Genomic DNA, 20,358 nt, shown 5'->3' on the forward strand with positions numbered 1-20,358 from the left:
TAATAATAGGGCGGCACAGTCACACAGCTCCAGGGGCCTGGAGGTTGTGGGTTCGATTCCCGCTCCGGGTGACTGTCTGTGAGGAGTTGGTGTGTTCTCCCTGTGTCCGCGTGGGTTTCCTCCCACAGTCCAAAAACACACGTTGCAGGTGGATTGGTGACTCAAAAGTGTCCGTAGGTGTGAGTGTGTGAGGGAATGTGTGTGTGTCTGTGTTGCCCTGTGAAGGACTGGCGCCCCCTCCAGGGTGTATACCCGCCTTGCGCCCAATGATTCCAGGTAGGCTCTGGACCCACTGCGACCTTGAATTGGATAAGCGATTACAGATAATGAATGAATAATAATAAGAAGAAGAAGAAGAAGAGGAAGTATTAGAAAAAGATCATATAAATATAGCACAAAAAGTAAGGAAAATTTTGCTTGGTGGATTATTTATTTGTTGTAACAATGCTTCTTGGCAATACATCTTATACTGTTGGAAATCCTGTTAATCCCCCTTTTCAATGGTGCCACATTTGTAAGGAACATGCATTTGTGGGATGAGCAGCAGAGCTGTGTATGTGGGTTGCACCCATGAAAAATTTGCCAAATCCTCTTTTCCAATGCCAAACAGCTTATTCTGCCATTGACTCGTTTGGTGTTTGGTGGACTGGATGATTGAGGTTTGAAGAAACGAGACAATGCTGGCAATTTAACAAGAATAATTAGAAAAAGATTCATGAATGTAATTTATTAATATTTAATTGTAGAGCATCTTTCATGCCTAAAAATACACAACACTGTGCTTTCATAAAACTGCAAATAAAATAACAAAAACATCATTATAAAAGTAGCTTTGGGGACAGAACAGCAAAGAAAAAAAATTCAAACAAAAGTATTATTTCTAGGATTCATACATATTCATCACATTACATTTACATTCATTCAATTACATTCATTACAACCTGAAAATTGTATGCAGTTCAACCAATGTTTCCGAATAATCAAATAAATACACAATGCTATTAATGTTAATTACAAATCACAGATTCTTGTTTATACAGCATTTTATGAAATGCCACAACTTTTGGTAAATTAACAAAGCTGCTTCGGTCTCAACTTAAATACTCAAGACAATGCTATTTCCTTGTTATGAGTTTCTGTGTCTAAGTAATTAACACCAATAAAATAAAAACAGAAATAAATGTTCAGTAAAGGATTAATCCAAATTAAATGAATCTAACAAGAAAACCTTAATGCTTTCTGTAAAAGCACCTGCAAAAGGATAAAGCCTGTATACTCTGAGTATTTGCTTAATATGTATTACGATACATAAAAAAAACTAGCATATGGTTCCACTGACAGGTCTTCGCAAAATACAGCTAATGTAACCTTATTGCACGGCATCATACTGAGACATCCAGAAAGAGAGAAGCCAATTACCTTCTCTTGGTTCCATTGAATTTGTTTCGTTGAATTATACTGAATCAAGGGTAGGGTCTGAAAGAACACCTACCGGAATTTAGCAAACATTTTTTCACTGGAGCTACAAGGCTAATGTAGCTAACAAACTAGTGGAGGTTTCGCATGTTTGAATTTTTGATGTGCTAACTGCATGTCTGAATCATTGCAAACTTAAATTACACTTTCAAATTAATTAAAAGGTGGATGCTATTATATGTTTTTAAGGAATTATAAGCTTCCATTACTTTATGGCTTTAGTAAATTTCCACCACTAAAAAAAGCACACAACTTAAGTATATACTGGAGAAAACTTGAATTTGACCTAAAACATGGCTTTAAGGTATATTTGTATTTTATGTATATTTCTTTTTGCATTTCTATACATTTATCTTGATATGAATAAAAGCAATGGTATTTATGGATTATGAAAACAAAAATTTGAAACTGTTTGCATTGCTTTGCGCAAAAAAAAGGAAAGTACCTTTTCATCCACATGAGTTGAGACAAATACAAAATACTCAACATCAGAATATTTTCTTAACTGAGAGTATTGATGAGTAAACAACATATTAAACACTGCTCTCTAAGGCTGCAAGGCTCTTAAATAATAATGACTACTGTACTTTAGAAAATGATTCAGGGCATAGTAAAACCTTAAGTTTCACAAAAATCCAATTATTCAGTTTAATTATTCACAATCATTTTAAATGTGCACCGAATATACTCATATCTAATGAACAGTTTACACTATATCAGCACAAGGGCAAGTGATTTAGCCAAAAATGTACTTGTATTATCACTATATTTTTAAAGAGAGTCGCATGGCTACCATCAGGAGAGTACAGTATGATACATTTTACACACTGATTTCATACAGTAAATATATGATAAAAATTACAGAGGCTACTGGAGAGGGGCAATGAGGGTATCTGACCATTTTAATCAAGACTTACGACCCACCCAAAAAAAAAAAAACATACATACTGTATATATCTGTCGTACCTCTAAATGTAAACAATACAATATATTTCCCATATTCTATTATTTCAGATACAACTGAAGTGGATCATATCATGTTTCACTGAATCTACCTGCCACACTGCCATCATTGGTTGCATATTCTTTAAGCTTTCCATTGTTCAAGCCAGAAAAGGCACTGTATGTAAATATAAGCAGCTAACTCAATAGTGTGTTCATACACTTCATTTCCTTCTGATTTTCTGTGTTAACTGTTTATGCATGAATGCTAACATCTACTGAAGCATGCACCTGCACTGTACAGGAGTCCCATTATGTCCTGGAGAAAAAGTTGAACCCCCCCACACACACACACACACCCCCCAATTATCACTGTATAATTCAAATTCTGTGCAAAAATGTGTCATATCATATCTAATAACATATATAAAACACAGTATTTGGTTGTTTGTCATATAAATATTTGCAACACTCATCTGTGAACCCACATCTTTGAGTCCAGAAGAATACAGTGGTTTCTAAAACTAGGAGAACATCTGTAAATCGCTGGTGCTCATTCTTTTCAGTTTCTGCGCCGATTCAGCTCATCGTAAATGGCAGTGGTGATGCCCCAGGAGATGGAGCGCAAGATGACCAGTGAACCTCCGCGATATAACAGGGTCAAGCGGCCCTGCCTGGCCTTCCAGAGCTGCTGAACACTGGAGCTCAGCCCAAGCTTCTCTCCACCCACCTGGGCCTGCATATTGACCACCAGCACAGAGAGAGGATACAGAGGCAAGCTGATGACCATGGAGTTGAACACACCAGAGAAGAAGGAGGATGCTATGCGGTGGAGGCCATAATCCCTTAAGACACTGGACATGGGATCTTTCAGACCAAAGTAGATGCAGCTCCCTAAGGCATTTCGGACAAGAATGGGCACAAAGGCTCTGTAAAAGCCAGAAGGTAAACTTTCAGATCTTAGCCGCACCAGGATGCTCCGTAGAGTGGGCAGGCTGTGGTCGTTTTTGCTGTTTTGCAGAACATTCTGGACACGCTCTAAGGGAGTAAAAATCAGTGCCTCAACCACTCCGGTCCCAAGCCCAGCTAAAGCAGGAAGGCTCATTCTAGGCAAGACTGGGTGAGCACAAGAAAGCTGCTGTTGGAAAGTGTCCTGGAGGCCAAACAACAGGGTCCCATTGAGAGTCTTCATTAGTAGAGGGGGAACCACACCTCTGTAAAGCTTCAATGGACCCTCCTTACACAGCTGTGCCACCGCCTCTCGAACCATGGTGCTGTGCAGCTGCTGCCGAAACATTGTCTTGTGGATGGGGAAGGTGACCATAGTGGCGATGAGGCTGGATGTCCCACCGTGCATGTAGCTGCAAAACCAGCAACCATCTCTGTCCACAGACCTCTGCACCATTTTTCTATGCATAATGATGGACAAGGACAAGTGCATTATTAAGTGAGTATTACAGACATGGAATATCTTTAATATGGAAACAATGGGGTGATATAGGCATCCAATATTTTTTATGTGCATGCAGTGATATGAAAAATTTGCGTGCCACTGGAAAATGTAAAATATACAATACTGTGCAAAGTATTTTTAAGAAAGTTTTCATTAACATTCATTGAATAAATTAACTAAATTTAAGCAAGAAAATGATGTAAATGTTAATAAAATGCACAGTTAAATGTGTTGGATTTAGTAATAACATGCCTACATATGAATTAATATAGCTCAAAAATATTTAGTAAATACAAATTAATTTCACAAGGAAAGTTAATTAATATTGACTATTTATATGAGTAAACGTAATTAAATAATTAAATTAAATTAATATTTACTAAATATCTAAATATCAAGTATTTATTTACATTTACTAAATATCTGGAGAAAGCTTGTTTCTTTTTACTAATTATAGTAACTTCATATATATTCAACAATATCACGTGTCACTTTGTTGCCATAATTTTTTATTTTAAATCTACTTAATATGTCTTTTAGTGCCCTGTTTGAGTCAACAGATCAATAAGAATAAAAATAATACCAGGTAAACATTTATTCAACTCTTGCAACATTTATTCACACAACTACAACAAGGATCACAGGCAGAATATATTTTGGGGATGTGATGCAAGGTCAAAACTTGCTGGTCCACATAAATCACAGCAATGTTTTGAGACTGCACTCATCTTATACCAGATCAATTTAATTAGGATTCAGCATGCACCTGCAAATAGATGAATATTAGTTTTAACTTCATAAGCAAGTGTAATGTTTTAGAGTTGGTTTTAGTTCATTTTGGTTTGGTGATATATGAAGTTAAAACTAATAGCTATTCATCTATTTGCATCCTGAGTCCTAATTAGATTGACTGGGTATAATTGTAAACAAAGTATGATATCTGGTGTTTCAAATACATTATGTACATAAAATATAAACACACATAACCTTGCTGTAAAGTCAAATAATTGACTGTAGACACAGTTCATAAAATTTTATAAAAATGATTGGAATTGGAATTGTTTTTAAAAAAGTACTAATTATATTGTTTATAGTAGTGCCCTCAGGTCACGCTCGAACTTTGGTTTTACGATTCAGATTCACAGCAAGAAAGTAAACTGGGAGCCATATCAGCTGCAGCCTGTTTTCGAACACTACAAAATGGCCGAAACACAAATTAGTGCAATTAAACTGTGAATATAACACCGTTTCTGAAACAGAAATGACATCAGCAGTAAAAATTAAGAGTGTGGCACGAAAAGAGAAAATGCTATTGTAGCACTAGCTCACTCTCACTTAATACATAGAGCTACGTTTGAATGCAGAGTTCAGTAAATTAGAGGACAGATTTGTTTACTAAACATTTTACATTTTACATATTATGTTAGCATTCCATACTCAATATATCAGAATGCATTTTTTCATAATATTGTGTAGGAACACCTGGCTAAATTTGTTTTTATTTTTAATCTCTTCGGTTTTCTGCTAAGTTTTTAAAAAAAAATCTATTTCCCAATGACAGTTTGAAAGTATACTCTGACAGAGACTGCGCGTCCTGTTATGGCTTCATTATACCATGAACAGACATATGAAACGACATGCTAACTACGGAAAGCACAACATCAGCTTCTTAAAATCGTAATAATAGAAACAAACGTTTAATCAAACGTTGTTCATCAACATCTGCTAGCTCTCCAGTCTGTGCTCGAAACCGATCGTGTTTACGAAGCACCTGTGTTTGTAAAGAAACCGTCTCAGTCTGTTAGATATCTAGGTCTCTCTCTCCCTGCTCATAGCAGAGGCATCTGGTTTTTTTTAGACAACGAAAAGAACTCCAAACGTTGAAAACCACGAACAGAAATAGTATTACTCTATTCCTGCTCCATGGTTTTGCTGTTTCGGATCACTTGGTGGAAACGCCTCCAAACCCGGCTAACTGTGTTACTGAAAGTGCTACAAAACTAAACATCTCGAGTTATAAATGAGTGTCTCTGTTATTCAATCAGTGAATTAAAAACTTACAGACAAGTTAAACTTCATCCACATACAAACAACTGTCGTTTTTCCCCCTCAAACACACCGATCCACCATAAAAAATGCGGAGCTTAGAACTGTGTGTCCCCACATTTAAGAGCGTCTCAAACAAAATACACAAGTTTAGATAAAAATGGTTCTTTCCCTATTAATAATTTAAAAGCTGTTCACCTTATCCAAGGACGTTCAGAATCCAGTAATGCTGGTGTCCACGAGTTTCAAAATGCGTTGGGCAGAAGTGTATGATGATTAAAATTAAAGACCTTCCAATGAGTAATGTTTATTAAATTTTCTGGATCTTTGGCGTTACTGATAAAATATGAATAAATCCTATTCAAAATATCCCAGCTAATTGTATTCAACCTGGAGATTGTGGGTTCGAATTCCCTGTGAGGAGTTGGTGTGTTCTCCCCGTGTCCGCATGGGTTTCCTCCTACAGTCCAAAAACACACGTTGGTATCGGGATTGGCGACTCAAAAGTGTCCGCAGGTGTGAGTGTGTGAGTGAATGTGTTAGAGGTGGGCGTATCGATCCAAATAACGATAATATCGATACCAACTCTGGTATTGGTATTGATCAATACTCGTGGAAAAAGATCGATATTCAAGATTTGTTTCTTTTCCGCTAAAGTCTGTGAGTGAGGCAGCGCAGAGCACCCTTCCCCCGCTTAGAGGGGCGTGCGCACCCCCTTGGATAAGCGCTTGCAGATAATGAATGAATGATTTCAAACTACATAAAGACTTTTTAATTAAGTGTAAGTTACTATTAGTTTTTAACTAAATATTAATTGACCCCAGTCTCACTTTTTACAGTGATGCTCATATAAAATTATATATAATTACCATAAATTCATTCATTGTCTGAAACTGCTAACCCAATTCAAGGTCGCGGTGGGTCTGGAGCCCACCTGGAATCGCTGGGCGTAAGGCGGGAACACACCCTGGAGGGGTGCCAGTCCCACACACACTCACACCTACTGACACTTTGAGTTACCAATCCACCTACTAATGTGTGTTTTTGGACCATGGGAGGAAACTGGAGCACCCAGAGGAAACCCACACGGACACAGGGAGAACACACCAAACTCCTCACAGATAGTCACCCAGAGCAGGACTCGAACCCACAACCTCCAGGTCCCTGGAGCTCTGTGATTGCGAGACTACCTGCTGCACCACCATGCTGCATTACCATATATAAAAAAACATAAATATGGGGGAAAAGATTTTGGGGTTTAGGACATGTGTTGTGAGCTATTGTGAAGAACAAAGTTTGTTCCAGCTATTCTCCTTGATCGTATGGATTTGTTAAATCAACACAGGGCTGGACAATAATTCAATATCAATATATATGGCAACATAAAATGTTTCAGTAACAATTATATGATTTTTAAACACATTTTCAATGTTTCAATACACATTATTTACAGGCCACTGCCGTCACTTCAGTGCACTCAATTTAAAATTTAGCTTAAAAACATGAATATAGACAAAGAGAATAGGTTTATATTTGATGGTGATGTCATGTTTCTTGTTTGTTCTTGAAAGTTTTTCAGTGGATTTTATACTGTTCTCATCGATATCGGAATTATATCGTATCGACCAAATTTAACAAATATATTGTGATATAAATTTTGGTCATATTGTCCAACCCTAAATCAACAGCACTCTTGATTTAACATAATGAAATATTTATTAACTGGGGAAACTAGGTATTGGATGACAACCTGGACTAGCACAAGGAGAGATTTAGAAAAAGTTAAACCAACTAGAAAATTAGACTTTAAAAATAAATAAATAAATGCAAAATCTCTGCTCAGATAAATAGCTTTGTAAACCTCATTGTTTCAGGTGCCTAAAACGTTACACAGTGTGGTATAATATCAAAAAATATGTAACATATCACAGTATGTTTCTATATAATTAGTTCAACTCTGTTGCAAACTGTACACTAAAATATCTTGACCATTTGCAGTGGTCACAATCATATCCACAAAGGGCACTTGTGGCTGCAGGTTTTCATTTCAACAAAACAGAAGCCCACCTGATTCTAATTGTGTAATCAACTCACCTCAGTCTTTATACAGTTGGTTAGTTTTACAGGATGTGCTCCTGCTTCGAATAAAATCCTGCAGTCACACTGGTCCTTTACACATAGTACTGAGGACTCTTGATCTATAGCATGTGTTAATATATTTTAACTTTCAATTTCAATTTCTTGGTTAGCCAGAAATATTAAGGCGGATCTAGTTACTGTTCAATAGGAATGTGCTTCAGATCTTTTCCTATTGGACAGGCTTGACTTTGGATTTAAGATATTAGGCTAAACTGAAAAATCCTGCTTTGTGGACTACTCAACAGGGGTGCTTCAAATTTTGCATACGATTATCAGCCTTTGTCAATAACCATGTTCACACAAAACGGTTTTAAAAACAGATATTTTGACTACATTTACCTGGACTAGACTTACAGAAAAAATGGCTCTAGAAGATAAAAAAAAATAAAAAATAAATAAATAAATAATCATATAAACTTTGTTTTGTCTAAGTATCCTCATCAAATATTAGTTTGAAATACCAACCAGATTGAACAAACTGCACAATACCAATATTTTCACAGTCATATGACAATTATTTCCGTTATCATTGGGCAATCCCTAATATAGTAAGGAGTCTAAAAAACTGATTAAATAGAAAGGTTTATAAAAATTCAAGAAAAGACTAGGAGAGACTGAATAATGATGTCTGCAAGGTCGTTCTAAACGTAGAAAGCGTACCTTTCTTTCTGTCTTCCTCTGAGGACGAGAGCCCTTCCAGCATCACTTCTGAAAGGCTTTCTTGATGGTAAAGCACATGTCAAAAATAAACATGCATTCTAACATCAGTTTGCATTTAGTTATTTGATTCTATACACTGCCGTTTCTTTCTGCAACGAGTCTTGTAAATCTAAGATGTTATTTCCGTTGGGTGTCAGGGCGTTTTCTCTTGCATTTGGTCTCTCGCCCCTCTCTCATTCACTGGATTTGAGGTTTTCCTCACGGTCTCTGACGATGCCGAGACGTCATTGACCAATAAAGGCTAGAGTGCATTGAATAAAGGCACATCCGTTTGCAAACACGCCCCGCCCCCTGCGAGACGATTGGCAGGTATTTCTTTCTGATTTCGACGGATGGAGGATGAGTGGCAGATGCATCCTGATGAACTCAAACAAGCGGCTCCAACAAATCAGGGCAGGAGGCGGGACCTATAGGAACCATGGCCATAAACTGGTACGATGCTTTCTCTACCCGTACAAACTGCACACTTCCTTTTAAAACGAGATCCCAGCTCACACACTCGAAGCAGTTCATTTTAATTAATGCATAACATTTAAAGTGTTCAGAATTCAGCACAGTAGTTGTGAAAACAGGGTGACCATAAAAGTTTGGTTTTCACAGAAAGTGGACATAGGGCAGGATGTCATTTTATTCCATTAAATTCGGCATTAGGCTCTAAACAAATATGTAAACTAAATAATAAATAAATATTAATAATAAACCTGTATTTTTAAAAACGAGCTTGTCAGTTCCTGCCAGATTATGATCATGGAAAGCTTGTTATTTTACATTCACACCAAACCACAAAACTGAAGCACTGTATTTAAACGACGAGGCTGAAGTTGGTTCGTCATTTTCGCAGATCCCGATTCAGCGGTGAACGGAAGGGATTGTTCACTGTGCACATAATGCTGCGCAGATTGCTTTTAAGGGTTCATGGACAAACGAATAGCATTAAATACAGAAAGTAATGAACTGTTTACCTTCACAACACACAAAACAAGCCAAAAACACGTACGAAATCTTTTATCTTCAGTTTAAAATACATAATAAATTAATAAAATGATATATTGTATGGTATATAAAGATTTAAATGTTGGATTAATTATTTTTTTACTTGACCAGTCAAATTAAAACAGAAAATAGCAGGTTGGTTAAATGAATATTTAATTATTAAACTGAAGGACTATATTGAAGATACTATCAGGTTGGAACGCCACAATTCTCATCCTAAATACAGCTCTAATGCCACACAGTTAATTATGTACACAGGACAGTAATCTAAGTGGTCCAATGGTGGACCAACAGTGGCCAACCTTTTTACGCCAGTGGTCCAACATATGCAGCAATACTTACATTTTATATAAAGGATTGCTTGGTAGCACTGTTCCTCGTTCTGGCTTTAAAAATCCAGATATATTATATCTTGTCGTGTTATGTTAGTGTTAAACAAAAGCTGTCCAATTGAATGTCAGAAAGTCAGTTCTGTGGGTCAGAGAAACACCTACAAACACGACTAAGAGATTATTATGAATTATCTTAAATTTCAACACATGTCCAAGACACTGTAATATTGAGTATAGCTCGGCTGAAAACCAGAGTGAATGGTGTTTAAAGCCTAGCAATGAACATAATGTATGCAAATCATGTCCCAATTCTGCTCTCCGACCCCTTGAACCATGACCCTTTTGCTCACCATTCAACGCTACCAAAGTACACATTTAAACAAACTGGTGATAGAAGTGGGGACTAATTGCATATTAATGTCTGTGGGTAGTTAATAAAGGCAAAGTAGCTATATCTTAATCCATATTTAAGGCATATGGGACTTTTTTGGAATAAACTTGTTCATCTCATGAACAGAGATTAGTTTTAGGGGTTTAATTGATGCCTGGACTGGGACTTTAAAACAGACACTAAATGTTCAAAATTATGAATACATTCATTCTAAATAATCATCAAATACTCTAAACGGGCATTTACACCTACATCAATGATGTAATATAGTTTTAATTGGCTCAAATTCATCTCTCATCTTTGTATTACCAAAATAGCCAACACTAGGTAAAAATCTTATACTATGTCCAAACAGTATGGACACCCCCTCTAATGAGTAAATTCAGCTTGTTTGCCCTCCTTCTGGACACACCAAGTTTGTACAAAAGAGATCTTGAAGAGCTGCAGAACCTTAAATTCATGCCCAGTGCAAAGGGTTTCAGAAGAGTGCAACTGTTCTCTCTGGAGTGGTGGAGCACTATTAAAAAACTATGGGGCGAGTTGGAGTGGTTTTTATGATCCAGAACTAATCCTAATATGCACTTATATTCTCTAGTGTTTTTGAAGTTTAACGTTCATTTTTCAATATCTAGTGCATCCCCCTTGGTTTCTGAAGATGCTGGATGAGTGACAAATAAACCTAGACTTGTACAGACTTGCTTGTGCTTTTCCAAAATGTTTCTCTCACCTTTAAGGTACCCTTCGAGAATGTGACACCAGATTACTGCTTACAAGAGATGTAGCAATGGTTACATTATTCTTTTGGCCCAGAATGCGCCTTTTGATGCACCTATCTGACACAATACACACATACTTGTATTATCTACACAGAAAATCAAAGATTACACCAAATGTGCTGAAATGGCTGCATGTGAGTCTAAGGCTACCCTGAGAATTGCCCATCATTATTTAGAGGGATCTGTTGCGCATAATCTATTTTTGTGATGACTTTAAGTGGCATTTGAGCGGCACTCTGGCTGAATTCAGTTAAGACAGCAATGGAGGAACATTACCACAGAAAGCGAGGCAGAATCTATATTACTGCTCTTAATTTCAGAGGAAAGGCTGGATATGAAGGTGTCTACACGCTGTTTTTATATCAAGCATATTTAAGTTATACAATGCGTTTTAAGGAATGTCACTTCTTACAGACCTTTTCAGGGCTCTTTTAATAAGACCACATTTTGCAACCTGAAACAGATTATCCAACCAAATGAAACCAACAAATATAAAAGATGGATACTAAGAAAAGTGTGAGCGAATCATTTCAGAAAATTCATACAAATTTCTTTTAAAAAAGGGAAAAAAAGAATAAAGAAAATAGAAATGAAATCGGCTAATAGACTCTATCAAGGAAGCTCCAGCCTGCAGAGACCCCGAGCTACAATCCCCAGCATCTTCTAAAATCTACGCCCAAAAAAATCCAAAAATATAAACCTCATCCAAAGGTACACTGATTTTTCTTTTTAAGCAAGCTGTCAGCCTCACTGCCTGCTAGAGAACTCAGATTTTCTATCATTTACTTAAATGCAATCCCAATAGATCTAACTGTAACAAGTAGTCATATCTATTGCAGTCGGTATGTTGTAACAAAAAGGTGGCTGAGAGACCTGGAAATAAGCCTCATTTAACAGAATCAATTTAAAAGCTCTTGGTAGAATCCTGAACTACAGATGAATGTTCCAATGGAGGGAGGGGATGAATGGTGTGACTGCCGCTGTGATTTCACTGGAGGTTGATTCCCTTTGGGGTAAGACGAACTGAGGTCTCAGCAAGATACTGCTGCTGAGGATTTGGGGGTCGGGCTCCCACTTTTTGGTAACACAGCAAATAGACAAGCACCAAGAAGGCAAGGTTACAAGGGAACATGGCTGAAGAGATAGGAGACTGATTCGCCGTTGTGGGTCCTTCGAATTGCCTCAGCTAAGATCATGGAAATATCAATCACCTGGAAGAAAGATAGATGAGGAAATCATCATTAGATTTCATCTACTTAAATGAACAGTAGTCAAATGCCCCAAAGATAGAAATGCATAGGTAAAACGGCATCATAAAACATGAGCAAGTGCTATTTCAGGTTGGATTTGTTACAGGGCTGAAATATATTCCCAATATAAACAAGTTCAGAAGCCACTTCTGTGAAAATGGTCTTGCAGCAATATTAGTACCAAAAAAAAAAAACAAACAAACAAACAAAAAAAAAACATCCTGATTCATGAAAATATTACTGCATTCTGCTGCAATGAGACTATAATACAGTGAACACTAACTAGTTTTGACTGCTAAATTGTCAGTGTAAAAGTCTACAGAAATCAGTGGAACCAGCTTAATTTGTGTGTATATATATATATATATATATATATATATATATATATATATATATATATATATATATATATATTTCATGCATTTGATTTATTCATATTTTTCCCCTCTTTGATAGCTTCTACAGCATATAACTATGGCATTGGATCTGTACACTCTAATGGAACTCTTCCACTGCATGGAACCTACATGACTTGACTCAGCACGGCTCTTTTGCTTTTCCACTGGCCAAATCTGGTACCTGGATGCTGGAACCGGGTAGGTTTTCGATCCCACCTAACCACACCGAATAGGTACTAAATAGTGAGATGTATACACTGCAGAGCGCTGATTGGCCAGAGCCATGTCAATCACCACAAAATGCAGAACTCATTCAAATGCAGCACATAGCGCCGCTTGTAAAATCTCTTAAGTTACAGTCGCTTTAATGTTTATGTTTATGGGACTCACAACAGCAGCTCATAACTTTACCTCAAGGAGTTTTGAAGAGGTTTATATGCTCCTTGGGCCGATAGCAGACGAAAACTTCCAGTGAAAGCGAAACATGCAACAAATAAACCTAATCTGTGGAAACTGGGGCATGGAGCCTTGTTTAGTCCAAAAAACAAAAACAACATGTGAATAGACGACGAGTAAACAGCGCCTAAATTTACCGCCACCGTTGTTGTGGTTTTCAAAAGACAGCGATTCCTGTTAGAGGCGGGGTTTTTCAATGTCACAGGCTCCATTTCGCAGGGGATCCCTGCCAGTGGAACAGCGACAAGCTTTAAGTGAGCTGAGCCGAGTCATGTAGAGCCAGACCCATGTGGTGGAAAAGCATCACAACACTCCACCAACAAGATACAACAGGCTTCAGAATGACTTACTGATAGTAAAGAGACCTGTAAACATTCCTTAGTCTAGAATGTTAAAAACTAAAATAAGAGGCCTATTGATTAGTGTGCTTATATCAACTGCCACTATAAATACACTTTCATATTAATCACTCATAAAAGAAAAATAGAACAGTGGCCTGTATTTTTTCAGTGTTTTAAAGTGCTGATCTCAGCTATACGCACTAACACATCTATATCACTAAACCTGATCCTGAAAAAAATGTCTCTATAATTTTACATTAAAAGAAATATCTTTTCCAATTAAAGACATTAGGGTCCAACCTGTATTTTAGGACAATGTTTCATCTTCTCCTCCTGTGGAATGGTATTAGTCACAACTACAGCCTCAAAGCAGGCATTGTTGATACGCGATATTGCAGGGCCAGAGAAGATGCCATGGGTGAGGATGGCATAAACCTTTGTGGCACCTGCTGAAATTAACCTAAAACAGAAATAAAAAAGTAAAAGGAAATAATTATAAAGAGTCCAGACATCAGGATTACATTGAGCGCATTGGGCACCCTTTCCAGATTTGTTTACGGTTTTAATCATTATACAATTATGTATGAACCTTGCGATACTGATGAACCTGGGTGGAGAACTGAACCCTAGCCTGCTTTGTAGAATTTACACTAAAATTCAAATTGTAATTTATATATACACTCATTAATACAAATTATAATTTTATGCATGAAGAATTAATAGGACACATTAGAAAATATATAGTGAATTACTTTTCAGCTGCATGGCAGACGGTGCCACATGTGTCAGCCATGTCATCAACCAAGATGGCCACACGGTCTTTCACATCTCCCACCAAAACCATGCGATCCACTTCATTAGCCTTCTTCCTCTCTTTGTGGATGAGGGCAAAGTCAACATTTAACCTGTCTGCTATGGACGTGACCCTGCCAATGGAAAAACATGTCAAGTGCAAGCTACGTCAAAGCGAGAAAAACACTGTCTACATGACTGAGCTTGAAGTTGACTCCCAAGGTAAACACAATGTTCAGGTTTTCACACATCCATGAAATGCTCATGTCTGACTGACATAAATTCAAGCTGTACAAACCTCTTGGCTCCTCCAGCATCAGGTGAGACAATAGTGCAGTTCTTCCACTCAGGGATATTCTCTTTAATCCACTTTAGCACAGCAGGCTCTGCATACAAGTTGTCCACGGGAATGTCAAAGAAACCCTAAAAATACAGCGCATTCAATAAACAAGCACCAGAAAATTACACAAAAGCACTAAAGATCAGCATATATCAGCATGGACAGACTCACTTGTATCTGAGAGGCATGCAGGTCCATGGTTATGATATGATCTGCACCAGAAACCGAGAGCATGTTGGCTACAAGTTTGGCAGAAATGGGTGCCCGGCTCTGCAGAGAGAAAGAGCAATACACATTAAAATATGCCCTTAAGCCCATTGTAGATTATTATAACAACGTGGATAATAAAATCCTCCACAGTTCCAATCTTTCCTTTTATTGGATGGATACACATTATGTGCACATAATATAATTTCTTCCCCGCAGGACTCTACACCTGTTTACAGTTACACAGACTTGCTGTCTGTTTGTGTATTAAATATAAATACTAATGCTGTCCACACTCTACAGTGCTACATAATCTGGAAGGTTCTATAACTATTTCTAACACAGCTACCCAGTTTTTAACAAGGCTTCATTTCAGCCTTCTTATGGTTACAGCAGTACATATAGTTTAAATTTTACTTACAAATTTTCTGACTGCAATTTATACTTCAATTATATCCTATAAAATGACACATTTTTGCCAAGAACCACCAAATTCACAGGTTGTGACTGATATGGCTCTCTAATCCCTCACTAGTACTGTGCTATATAGAGATGCACTGTGCATTGTGTGCTCTCAGATTGTAGTGTCTTCAAAATCATGTTCAAATTTGACTGTAGAACTCAGGCACAAACCAATGATTCAGAAAATGTCTCAGTAATGTCCTAACACAAATAAGTTTAGTGGCTCCTAATTTATCTTAATGATGAACCAGCCATTTACAAGCTTTATGTAACTAAATTATATTTCCACACTTCACAATTAAGAGAATATTGTTGATGACTCTCGACTTAAAAATTACACAGCTGTAATTGAGACTGTGAAATAAAAACAATGAACATTTTGAACCCTTCTTCTAAATCAATACAACAAACAGGCTAAATAAATGTCATTTACCAATATCAGTCCACTCTACAATGAGACTACCAGCTTTTATCAATCACAGCTGTACAAAGTTGTGAAATTATATGGATTTCTACAGGACTGGCTGCTTAAATTTGATCTGCCTTTTGTCTAAACATAATCCCTTTAAACACATACAAGATCACAGGAAAAAGGTATGTGGACGTAAAATAATCCCAAAATGTTTTCCCTCACAGTTTTATTCATGATAAAGCAACATTCAGAGCTTTAGTGCTCAACACTGGGCCTGAATCAGATTTGTTCAATTTGGTTTGCTTCCTAAAACATACCCTATGAATGATGAAAGACTATCCCCTTATGTCTAAAACCCATTTTAATCATTAACTGCTAATTAGCATACAATGTCTTTCACACTCTGATAGAGTTAACAAAGCACAGCACAGTGGCTACAGACAGGATCCATGTGGAACTTTACCTTGTCCTTTTTGTCTTGCCGGGCGTAAGGAAAGCAGGGGATGACGGCAGTGACTCGGGAGGCAGATGCTATCTTGCAGGCATTAATCATAATCAGAAGTTCCATCAAGTTGTCATTGATCTCACCGCAGCCGCTCTGAACGATGTACACGTCCTCCCCACGAACACTCTCTCCAATCTCCACACTGAAGCAAAAAACAAAAAACAAAAAAAAAAAACAGAACTAGTCAAAAAGTGATGGGCCACGTCAACATTTATATATAGAATATTTAGACATGGATTTGTTATTAATGCATTTGTATCTACAAACTGTGTGGGTGGCTTCATCAAAGAACTTAGTAACTTATCAGTAAGAATACACAAGTACGCAATATTTAGCATTACTTAAAAAGTACATTGCCATTTTTTCCACAAAACACAGTTGTACGCAACGTTTTGGTACCTCACGTTTTTTTTAAATTACACATATTCTATAAATAAACAAACACACATAGAAGCAACTGTGCAAAAAACACTTGCTGACAAAATAAGGTTGTTTTTTGGATGTGTTCAAAGAAGCTCACTTATGTAAAAATCAATAAAACATGACCAGAAATGTCCAAATGTTTATATGCAACTGTATGAGCCTGACACGAAACACAAAACATATTTAAAGTTGCAACGGGCAATACCAATTCAGGTGTTTTGTAGGTCATATATCTAGTCACCAGACGTATCCTGTATCCAGGATAAAACGTCAGTGCATCAGGCAATGTGACCTCCAGTAGCCAAGCAGGCAAACCACAACTACAAAGACAGCAATTCCGGTCCAAAGTGTCATTTATTAAACAGATTTTCTTAGGTACAGAACGCACTGATGCCACTGCTAAATAAATGATTTCTAAGTCATGTTCCTAATAATTTAGTTAAATTGTACTAGTCAGAAGAAGGAAAAATTGCCTTGTGCACCTTTTAACCAGTGTACTACTCAAAAGGCTCAGTTAAAGTTTTGCTCTCACTCAGCAGAGCGCGGCAGAGTACTGAGGAAAACCCCGCTGCATTCTGGGAGTAGTAGTTCTTGCCGCCCCCACGTGGAGGGACCGACAGCATGACCCGAACTAACGATGCTGGAGTTGGCGTATTCGCACGATTTTTAGATTCTACCTTAAAGAGAAAAAAAGATTGTGATTATTACAATAACCTAACTATTTTTTCAAAAGTGGAGGCCAGTTTTATGACAAATCCTATGACAGGCCTATGACTCTCTCAAACATCACTTGTAACGTTACACGGCATGGGGTGTTTCACCGCAGAATTAGAGTTAAAATAATATTCTAATAATAATCTTAACAGCACCGCTTAAATCTTGCACTTTTAACACTAAAGAGTCGCCTCTGGTCGTATGACAGGTTTTGTTGACCTAAAGAAGCTAGCCGGCACCACAAGGCAAATCCTATACCATTTAAGGTGGAACGGAGAGTTCCAATAGCAAGCCGGGGACACCAAGCTAACTTCTTGACTGTTGGAAAGCAAAGACGCGCCAAAATGTCACCGCGGCAGCATTTAAGGTGGAACGGAACATTGGGAGTATGAAGCCAACTTCTCCATCATTGTGAACTACAAGTTCCGGAGGCGCATGAGCGACGGGGATCGCAGCAACGCTGCAAAGTCTTGGAGGAAGCGAGTTGTCAGAGACTCACCATGTTTCTTGGTTGCTGAACTTTTTGGTGACGACCTTCCCGAGCTCGAGCCCGAGCCTGTCGGCAATTCTCTGAGAAAGGTCCTGGTGTGAACTCCCGCTGAAGATCTTGATGTTCGGCATCTTTCCACGCGCTAAGGCAACGTCTCGTGGTGCGTGCGACAAAAAAGACGGCGTGGCGAAACGGCCTGTAGCTGGACACGAGGCCAACCTCCACTGAGCACGAACAGCTCGGCTGCTGTCGGTGAAGTGTCGTTTGCCGGTGTTGATCTTCCCCCGTTAAGCAGCACGTCTCCACTACCTCTCCGCCATAGTGTGTCTCTCACGAGTCTCCCGATGGCGCGCGAGACAGAGCGTGCTGACGTCACGGCAGCGCCCACTGAGGGAACGTCAAGCCTCTGTAGATGAAACCTACCTAGGGCACTTGTGAGGGAAGACAGTCACTGGGGACATTTTGTGTTATTGTGTTGTTTGGTAGCTGGAAACGGTACCACACAAACACACTTTACAGTGTGTCAGTAACACGAGTGAACTTCAGCAGAAACTGGATTATGTTTTACCAGCAGAATAACCCCTTTATATCACCTTTATTTAAATTAGATAGAGTTCTATTAATTAATTTAGATAATGCCATTCCCTGTAGTGATCCTACATTAGAAAAAGTAAAATATCGATTTTTTTAAATAAACATGAAAGCACTAAACCACAAGTAAAACAAAAAAAAAAGATTGCCTTAGGGTAATTTCATTTTTGACTCAGAACATCCCAACCTCCATCCCACACACACCGAATAATAATAATAATAATAATAATAATAATAATAATAATAATAATAATAATAATAGCCACCTAAATAATACTCCTTATCCTTGGTCCTGACCATTGAATAACATGGTGAAATGGCTAAAAAAGGAGAAACAAATGAACAAGAGTCTGTAAATGTAAATAAATAAGTGCATCTATATGATAAGTGGAAGTGGAAGTGATAAAATGGGCAATTATGGTAGACACAAAGGGGGTTATTTTAATTTATGTATTTACTCACCATATTGCATCTCAAATGTGGCCTTTTTGTACATAATCATTCATTTTTAATGACTGCTGAAAAAGGAGGAACTATTTTACTTAGCCTCAGTGATACGTTTCATTATAGTTTTCTTAAAATGTATTTCTCACACCTAAGCTTTTTTTTTTTTTAGTCTATTAATGAAGTCCCAGGGTTTGTTTGTGTGGTGTTTGCTTCCATCATGGACACTGAAAACGACTACTTCTTCTTATCTCCTAACCTTATCACAAGACATGTTGGTTTGGCCAGTGACAAGTGGAACAGTTTTTCTTTTTTCTTTATTTCACATCAACTGAAAGCTGAGTGGGCGGCACGGTGGCGCAGCAGGTAGTGTCGCAGTCACACAGCTCCAGGGGCCTGGAGGTTTTTTTACTTAGCCTCAGTGATACGTTTCATTATAGATTGGTGTCTGTCTGTGAGGAGTTGGTGTGTTCTCCCCGTGTCCGCGTGGGTTTCCTCCCACAGTCCAAAAACACATGTTGCAGGTGGATTGGCAACTCGAAAGTGTCCATAGGTGTGAGTGTGTGAATGAATGTGTGTGTGTCTGTGTTGCCCTGTGAAGGACTGGCGCCCCCTCCAGGGTGTATTCCCGCCTTGCGCCCGATGATTCCAGGTAGGCTCTGGACCCCCCGCGACCCTAAATTGGATAAGCGGTTACAGATAATGGATGGATGGATGGATGAAAGCTGAGTGAAAACTGACTCAAATTTCTTACATCAGATTAGTAAAGCTTTGAGCATCCTGATGATTGAGATATCAACAGCTCTATGAAAAATGAGTATTTTAGGGGAGTTGGATGTATTGTGCCTTGCAGCCTACAAATGAAACCTACAATGCCAAAATATTTTTTGTATCATGTTTTTGTTGCCACACTCATGAGACATTTACATTTTTAACCATCTGTCAGTTACACTTCAGTCATTAAGAAGGAAAAATGGGCTAAAATATTTAAATGTTGTGTTGGTCATTTCTATCAAGAAGTGAATATGAGCACACCATTCCAAAGGATCCAGGCATCAAATAGAAATGTATTTTTCCAGTGTCATATCTGATGAGATTTTTAGTCGAAACGTAATGGTTTTATCTGAACATTTGAATCAGGAAACAGATCATTAACATACCAAAATTAAAGGCATTGCAGATAAAAACACATTCTATTTTGTGTGGGATAAAAAGAACATCATATATTAAACAGTCGTGGCTGTTTTAAGCACACAAAATGACAC

The 20,358-nt window shown here is 37.8% G+C and overlaps 2 protein-coding genes across 2 annotated transcripts; both read right to left on the reverse strand.

The window, feature by feature from the left end:
• Positions 1-1,819: 1,819 nt before the first annotated feature.
• On the reverse strand, positions 1,820-8,861 carry LOC136673654 (solute carrier family 25 member 53-like). The gene is made up of 2 exons (XM_066649252.1): positions 8,717-8,861; positions 1,820-3,827 (listed from the first exon to the last, which is right to left on the reverse strand). The coding sequence occupies exon 2, from the start codon at positions 3,821-3,823 to the stop codon at positions 2,981-2,983; it is 843 nt and encodes a 280-aa protein (XP_066505349.1). The 5' UTR covers positions 3,824-3,827; positions 8,717-8,861; the 3' UTR covers positions 1,820-2,980.
• A 1,984-nt stretch (positions 8,862-10,845) lies between these two features.
• On the reverse strand, positions 10,846-18,475 carry prps1b (phosphoribosyl pyrophosphate synthetase 1B). The gene is made up of 7 exons (XM_066649251.1): positions 18,068-18,475; positions 16,390-16,573; positions 15,017-15,115; positions 14,804-14,928; positions 14,466-14,639; positions 14,014-14,173; positions 10,846-12,479 (listed from the first exon to the last, which is right to left on the reverse strand). Exons 1-7 carry the CDS (start codon positions 18,187-18,189, stop codon positions 12,387-12,389), a joined length of 957 nt encoding a protein of 318 aa, XP_066505348.1. The 5' UTR covers positions 18,190-18,475; the 3' UTR covers positions 10,846-12,386.
• Positions 18,476-20,358: the final 1,883 nt, after the last annotated feature.

The sequence above is a fragment of the Hoplias malabaricus genome, chromosome 17 (assembly GCF_029633855.1).
Source record: "Hoplias malabaricus isolate fHopMal1 chromosome 17, fHopMal1.hap1, whole genome shotgun sequence".
Taxonomy (NCBI): Eukaryota; Metazoa; Chordata; class Actinopteri; order Characiformes; family Erythrinidae; genus Hoplias; species Hoplias malabaricus.